This window comes from Alligator mississippiensis, chromosome 6, assembly GCF_030867095.1.
Source record: "Alligator mississippiensis isolate rAllMis1 chromosome 6, rAllMis1, whole genome shotgun sequence".
NCBI lineage: Eukaryota > Metazoa > Chordata > Crocodylia > Alligatoridae > Alligator > Alligator mississippiensis.
This window is the reverse complement of record NC_081829.1, coordinates 55,899,111-55,906,671: the sequence shown is the minus strand read 5'-3', so window position 1 is coordinate 55,906,671 and position 7,561 is coordinate 55,899,111. Positions and strand designations below refer to the sequence as shown.

The 7,561-nt window shown below is 68.7% G+C and overlaps 1 protein-coding gene across 1 annotated transcript; it reads right to left on the bottom strand.

Annotated features, from left to right (window-relative positions):
* Window positions 1–1,436: 1,436 nt before the first annotated feature.
* Window positions 1,437–2,963, bottom strand: NEUROG3 (neurogenin 3). Its single transcript, XM_059730330.1, has one exon. It carries the CDS (start codon window positions 2,961–2,963, stop codon window positions 2,418–2,420), a length of 546 nt encoding a protein of 181 aa, XP_059586313.1. The 3' UTR covers window positions 1,437–2,417.
* Between the last annotated feature and the right edge of the window lie 4,598 nt (window positions 2,964–7,561).

Genomic DNA, 7,561 nt, shown 5'->3' with positions numbered 1-7,561 from the left:
CCCACTGCCTGGGAGGTTAGTGAGTGACTGCAGAGCTATAATGGATAGTGTGTGGGGAGGGAGGGAGATGTACACTGCAAATAAATCTCTGCCTGTGACTCTGACTCGGTTCCTAACTTGACAGAGGCCCCTTTGCTTCCCAGCATGCTGGCTGAGAAGACGACGGGCAAGGGTCTAGCCCACCCTCAGGAAGAAGGACACCTCATTGAAAGTGACCCCTGGGGCAGGGCATATAAATGCATCCCTCTGAAGAGTGAAAGTTGCTCTGATGGGAGGGTCAGTGACAATATCTGAGAAGCAGCCTCAGAGGCTCCCAGCCTGGGTTGTTATTTTTCACTGTTGCCTTTTTTGTGTGGGCTGTGCGTGCGTTTTTGTTTCCAATAACCAAATTTCTTTTGTTCTACAAATTGCCTCAATAGCTTCTCTTTGCTGCTGGCAAAAGGGCTCAGCTGACAACAATTAGCATCACAATAGCCTTTTGGCCCAGAAGCACCTCTTTGTTTCTCGGCCACATTGCAATGGGGCAGTGGGAGAATGCTTTCTAAGGAGCTGCAGAGGGGAAAAAAGAGCTGCCATAAATCTACCAACTACAAATTGAGTCTCTGGGACTTTAAAAAAAGAAGAAAGAAACGCACAAGATTCATGTGGTTCTTTTTTATATAAGTCTGTGCATTTTTTAACCAGTCTAAGCCCCAGACAAAGCCCCTGGAGTTTGGAGGAAGGGAAAAAAACTCTGCATTGCAATCGGTTACTCCAGTTTAAAATTCACCTGACAGAACTAGGAGGCTTCTACTGAAAAATAATAGAAAAAACCAGCTAACTTGAATCTGAAGGCGCCTAAGCATCGGTCCCATGAGAGGGCGGGCGTAGGTCATTGAGCTACCTCGGGATAACTTTGCCTGCGTGGGGTATTGCTGGGAGCGGTAACCTGCTCCAGTGGCTTGGAGGTGTGGTCTGCCTTCAGATCCTGTGATTTTGCGAGACTTGAAGACAAATTTGAAAGCCCCACCACCCCAGCCTCAGGGCACTTGGCTGCTCCTTAGGTCACAGATGTGGTCCCTGAGGCTGTGTGCCTTAGGGCACAGGTGCGTCCACGCACCTGGAGGGCCCAGCAAGTTCGTGGCCACGCGGTCGCTATCAAAGGAGGGAGAGTCCTTCCCGAGGGGGCCGCTTTACAGCAGAGACGCTGCCCCGGCGGAACAGCGGGGCGGAGGCGCTGGGCAGAGATGCGGGGCAGGTGCATCTTCCCCTGGGACACGCAACTCCCCGGGAGGCACTGGAGCTGCTGGAGCGAGCAGTGGGGCAGGGCGCGGGCCCGGGACCCCCAGCCGCGCCAGGCAGGGCAGGGCCCGGGTCAGGGCAGGCGAAGGAGGAGTCTCGTCCGGGCAGAGGCCGCCCCAAGCTGCCTGGGCTCTGCCCGCCCGGCTCAGAGGCAGAGCCAGCCTAGCCCCTGGCTAGTGAAGATGCTGAGGCGCGGGGGGCCCAAGGGCTCCGACGGTGCCAGATCGCGGCGCCGACAGCCCAGTCGCGCACCGCTCGAAGCTGTTTCCCCTCCCTCAGGCGCGGGACCCCCCAGTGAGGAGGCAAGCCCGCAGCTCTGTCAGGCCCCGGCGGACAAGCGAGAGCGGCGAAAGGCCGCTGGGAGCCCGTTCCCCTCGAGCTGCCCCCGCCTCCCTGCGGCCGCTCGTTGGCAGCCCCCGGGTGGTGCGCCGCGCGACGCGGGGCTGGTGCGGGGCGCACGGAGATGCTCGACGGCGGGTTTCTGACGCCGCTGCCGGGGGCGGCGCTGAGACGCGGAGCCCCGCCGGAGGCCGCAGCTGCCGAGTTTCGTCCCTCCTGCGATCGGGGCGCCCGTGCCCCGCCGGCGGGCCAGCTCCTGCGGCGCGATGTCCCCCACCCCCGGGAGCTCGCCGGGCCCCGAACACAGGGGTCCGCGGAGCGAGACCACACCTGCCCATCCCTGGGGAGCCCCTGGGTGCACTCAGCCGGGCCCCTGCGTCCCCCCGCGACAGGGGTGGCTCCTGGTGGTGGTGCGGGGGGGGGGGGGGTGTTATAAAACGTGCTGCACCCGCCCTGCCCTGCCCACCCAGGGCGCGGAACAATGACAGCAGCAGGCCGTGTACAAAATAGAGATGTGCGTTGGGAGACAGGGCAATAAATACAAACAGCGGCGACGCGACTCATAATTTACACCCGGGTGCATGTCTTCTGCTGCTGCTGCTGCTTCTTGCAAGCCAGGCCGGGCCGGAGCTCAGCAGCGTCGGTGCCCCAAGCAGCCCCGCGTCGACGCCTCTAGCAGGAGCCTGAAAAGTGCACAGAGAAGGGACGAGGCCCGTTCCGTTTAAGGCAAAGCGGGTGAGGGGCAAGAGCTGGCGCCTGGAGCGTGGGCGGCCCCCAGGGGCAGGAGAGGGGGCGGCTCAGGAGAGCTGCGGGCAGGCGCGGGGGCTGTGCCGCAGGCAGGGCGCGGGGTAGGCGCGCGCCTCCTCCGTGGAGCCGGCGGGGCTGAGGCTGCCGGCCCGCGAGTCGGGCGAGCACAGCGAGTCCCAGTCGCAGGGCGAGGCGCTGCCGGGGCTGGGCAGGGGCAGCAGGCAGGCGCCGGCCGGGCCCGGCGGCTCGCGGCCAGGCAACAGGCTCTGGTCGGCCAGGCGCAGCGTCTCGGTCAGCGCCCAGATGTAGTTGTGGGCGAAGCGCAGCGTCTCGATCTTGGTGAGGCGCGCGTCGTCGGGCAGCGTGGGCAGCACCCCGCGCAGCGCGTCCAGCGCCGAGTTGAGGTGGTGCATGCGGTTGCGCTCGCGGTCGTTGGCCTTCATGCGCCGGCTGCGCTTCTGCCGGCTCAGCGCCGCCTCGCTGCGCGCCCGCCCGCGGCCCCGCCGCCCCCTCGGCCTCCGCGGCGGGGAGCCCGGCGGGCTGCAGGCGGACGGCGGCGGGGAGGCGGCGCCGTCGGGCGGCTGCTGCGGAGACATCCTGCGGGGAAGCGGCCGCGTCAGCCCCTGCGCACCCCCCGGCCGGCGGGGCCCGGGCAGCGCGGCGGGCGCCCGGGTCTTACCTGGCTGCCTGGTGCGGAGGAGCCCGGCTCGGACTGCCCGGAGCGCGGCGGCGGCACACGCCCGCCCGCGCCCCTATATGCGCGGCCGAGACAATGAGGCCTCCCCCGCCGCCGCGTGGCCCCTGCCACGCTTTATCCCGGAGCGTGCCTGGCTCGTTCCCGCCCGCCGCCGCCCAATCAGAGGCGGCGAGGCCGGGGGCCGCCACGCGAGCCCCGCACAGCTGGGAGCGCAACAAAGGCGCTGGCCGGCGGCGGGGCGGGGCGGGGCGGGGCGGCCCCTGCTCCTCGCCCAGGCACCAGCGCCTCGGCCCGGGCGAGCCTCAGCCCCCCGGGCCGAGCCGAACCGAGCAGGGGGCCACGGAGCCCGGCGGGACGGGTAGCGCACCTGCTCCGCTTGCTCCCTGCCGGCCGCTCCCTCGGGCCTGGCGGCTCCGCGGTAGCCCGGGCTAGGCAGGGAGAAGAGGGGCGAGGGCCGCCACCCCCCACCCCACCCGCGCCTCACTGGACACAGCCTGGGGTGTGAAGGGGCACGGGCTGGGCGCCAGCGCCTCCCGGCGGGACGGGACATCAGCGCGGGCCACTTGTGCGTCCCGCAGGCGCTCGAAGACGCAGGGCGGCCAGGGGCAAGGACAGGGACAGGGTCAAGGGCAGGGGCACGGTCAAGGGCAGGGCCGAGAAGGGGCCGACACCCGGCAGCGGCCCGGGGCAGGGAGCGGGCACCGCCACGGCCCCTCGGCAGGGCCTGTCCCCGGGCGGGGTGAGGGCCGCAAACCGCAGGTGCGTGGGAGCGCGCAGCGCGGGCGGCTGGACTGAGCGGCCCCGCGAGAGCGCTGAGCCCGACCCCGGCCGCGCACCGGGCGCTCTGCCCGGCGGGCCCGGCCTAGGGGATGCCACGGGCCTCGCCCTGCTGCGCCGCACCGCGCGGGGCCCGGGCAGGCGGAGCAGGGGTGCTCGGGGCCCGGCCGGCAGCAGGGACCGGAGGTCGAGGCTGCCTCGCGCCCTTCGGGGCTGGGGGGCCGGGGCCTGCTCCTCCCCGCGCCCGGCTCCCCGAGGCTTTCACAGCTGGGGCGGGACTCGCAGCGGGGCCCCTGCAAGAAGCGCTCGGCCCCGGGATCAGGCCCTGCGCGCCGGTCCCTCCTGCGGCCCAGGTGGACTGAGCCAGGGCTGCCCCGATGCGCCCGCACGCTCACCGCACAGGGGGCGGTAACGGGGCCATCTCCGCCCGTGTAAGGAGCTGAGGGGGCGCGATGTTTTTCGCCCACTCCGGCCCCTAGCCCTCACATACCCCCGCGGAGGGGGAGTCCCGGCTCGCCTTGGCCCGTCCGCCAGGGAGGGGATGAAACGAAGCCCCCCGGGGCCTGCACCCCTTGCCCCGTCTGGGGCCGGGGAACCTCCGCGCAGCCCGCACCGGGCCGCCCAGCCCCCAAGGCGGCCGCAGCCCCTGGTACCCGAGCACCAGTCAGGACCTGCACTGCGCCCTCGGCTCGCTGCAGCCCGGCCCCAGCTCGGCCGCCTGCTCGGGGCCACGGGTCAGGTCAGCTCTAGCCTCGTGGCTTCCACCCGAGCCCAGTGGGGGAGGAAGCCAGAGGCGGGCAGGAGACCGCAGCCCCGCGGCGGGGGGGGCCAGCGCCGGCTCTCAGGGGAGCCGGGAGCGAGGATTGCCGGGGCCAGAAGCAGCTCGGGCTGCGGGGGAGGGCGGCAGGGGCCTCTGTTGCAGGCACTGCCCGGGCCGGAAGGTAGAGCCGCATCAGGTGTGCTGGCCCGAAACCCGGCCCGCCCGGGGCCGCTTCCTCCCCGCACGGTCCGGGCCAGACTGCAGCCGGCGCCCGGGGAGCACAGCCGGGGTCCCGTTCCCAGCCAGCCGGCCCCGCCGCCGCCGCAGGGCAAGGCAGGGCCGGGAGCCGGGGCCGGGGCGGGAAGCTGCTGCGCCCCCCGCTCCCTCTTCCTCGGAAGGAGGCGCCCGGAGCAAGGAGCAGGCAGTGCGCAAAGTGCGCCCGGCCTTTGCGCACCGCCTGGCGGAGCAGGGCGAGCTGCCCGCGCCGGGCCCTGGGGCCGGGCTCCCCGGCGGAGTGTGCGCCAGCCGGTCCCGAGCCCGGAGGGGCCGGGGCCGGGGCCCCGGGCAGCCACGGCCGCCGCACTTGGGAAGCCTTAACAGCTTGCTCCCCTTCACCAAACGCCGCTCCTGGCCGCCGCGGCCGCGGACCCCGGGGGCCTGGGGCTGGAAGCCGGGACGCAGAGCCGCGTGCGGAGCCGTGGTGCTGAAACAGCTCCTTCCCCGCGGCCGGCAGCGCGTGTTCGGGCCCGTGGCTGCCGGCCCTGGCGCGGGGCTGCGGGGGGCCCGGCCTGGCCCAGGCGCCTTCGTGCGCCGCCCTCTCCAGACGCGCGCTCGGGCCGGGGCTCCCGGGCACGTGCATCTGGCGGTGGCTGCGGCGGCTGCAGCCTCGGCCGCTCATTTGGGAGGGGGGAGGGGGGGCTTTTCTTCCCTCTCGAATTTTGCCTGCCCCTTCAGAGCCGCAACAAGGGAGGGGAATGAATAGCAAGGCCCTGGCAGATTTTTGTACTTGTGCAAATGGACGGCAAAAATCTGGTGAGCGAGTTTCCAAGCCTCAGACTGCCCACTTCAAACGTCCTTCAGACAAAAGCTGAAGAGGAAAAGAAAGCCCCACCTGGTACCACTGTTTGCTAAAATAATAATAAATAGATTTCGTTTAATAAATAATGACAAGAGATTGTGGAGTGGAGTGCTTTGGGAAGCATTAATCATGGGGCTGGGGGCAGCCATCACCTGCTGGGAAACAACTTTATTGTTAAATCACCTTCCCACCGCCACTCTCTGATAACTCCCCCGCACTGCCACACCGCGGGCCGGGCATGTTTACTCATAGTTAGCATAACAAGCACAATATTACCACAAACGTGATAAAAATCCCCGGGGGACCGGAGGAGGCTGCTGCTCACACCTGTCCGGGCGGCTCCGCGGCAGCGCTGGCACTGAAGGGCCCTTCCAGGAGGGGCCCTGCTGTCGTTTACATTGGCCTGGGTTCTGGTGCTTTATAACAGGTTTACTGCAATCCCTATCTCCCGGCCCTATTTGTCTTATTTTATTGAAAGCATATGGTCGCCAGTGAAGCTGCAGCCCAGCTCTCAGCTGCCGGGCGTTGGGGACGGGCTGCAATCTGGGGCTTGCCTGCAGGCTGCTCCGGCCAACTGGGACTGTTTGATGTGGAGAGGAGGGGGGAGATAAGGCCGGGGCAGCCCCCGCGCCCCCGGCTCCCAAGGTAAATACACCGGGACGAGACAAAAAGAAAGAAGTAACCGTCTCCAGCCGCGCCGCCGCGTGCGCCCGGGAGCCCTTTTGGGGACGAGACGGGCGCGCCCGCACCCCCCGGCAAGGCTGGGGGAGCCGGTGGCGGGGCTGCCTCCCCCCGCCCCGCACCAGGCCCTGGGGGCAGGGGAGCCGGCGGCTCGCGGGGGGCAGCGCGCACCGCAGCACCTGTTGCGGCGCCCGAGGCTCCTCCGCGCCGCCCCCCCGCAGGGTGTGGGAGCCCCTGCAAAGCCGCCGAGATTTGTGGTGACATCTGCGGAGCGGGGCCGCCGGGGGAGAGCAGCTGCCCCTGCCCCTTCCCCTGCCCCTGCCCTGCCCCTGCCCGCACGTGGGCCCCGCCGGCTTCCAGCGCCTCTTTGTGCCCGGCCCGGCCCGGTTGCTTCTTCCCCCCACGCGGGCACGCAAATGTCAGATGCCCCTTTTGCTTCGCCCCTCGCCCCAGCCAGGCCCGCGCGGCGAGGGGCGGCCCCGGCCCGCGAGGCCCTGGCACGGGAGCGGGAGGCTGCCCTGGCGCGCGGGGCTGGTAGGCGGGACCCGGCTCTCCTGCCCCGGGGACCCACGCTCAGACCGGCTGCGGGGCGCCAGGGCACGGGGCTCCCCCCGCAAACCCTCCAGACCCGCGTGCGGGCCAGGGCCGAGCCGAGAGCCCGCGGCGCCCGCCTGCCTCCGCCCAGGGCGCGGGTCCCCAGCTCCCTCTCGCGCCCTGAGCCCCAGGACCCGAGTGCTCTCTTCCCGGGAAATGATGAATTATGGAGCCAACTTTAAAATGCCTGGGAATAATCAGTCACCAGGTTGGTGAATAGGAAGAGCCGTGAAGGAGGGTCCCAACCCCAGCAAGTCCCAGTTCAGCACAGTAAATCTTCCTGCCTTTGAGCCTGTCTTTTGTGTGGAGAGTCCAAAAGACAGCACAAGAGAAAACAGCACTGTCTACACAGAACTGGGGTCCTATACACATGCTTGCCGTGAGCTAGCAACAGGCACCGCCACCCTCCCCACAGACCTCGCTGTTCCCCAGCCCCAGCCCTGAGCTTGGGGCTATTGAAAAGTCTGTTTGCCACCAAAGGACCCCATCCTGCACGTTCCTACCATAGAAGCCGCCTTCACCCATGCAAGCATTTCATTGAAATGTACTGGCTGCCCATGGGAGATGGGTAACCTGGGAATTTGTAGGACTTAGGTCAATGGCCGTA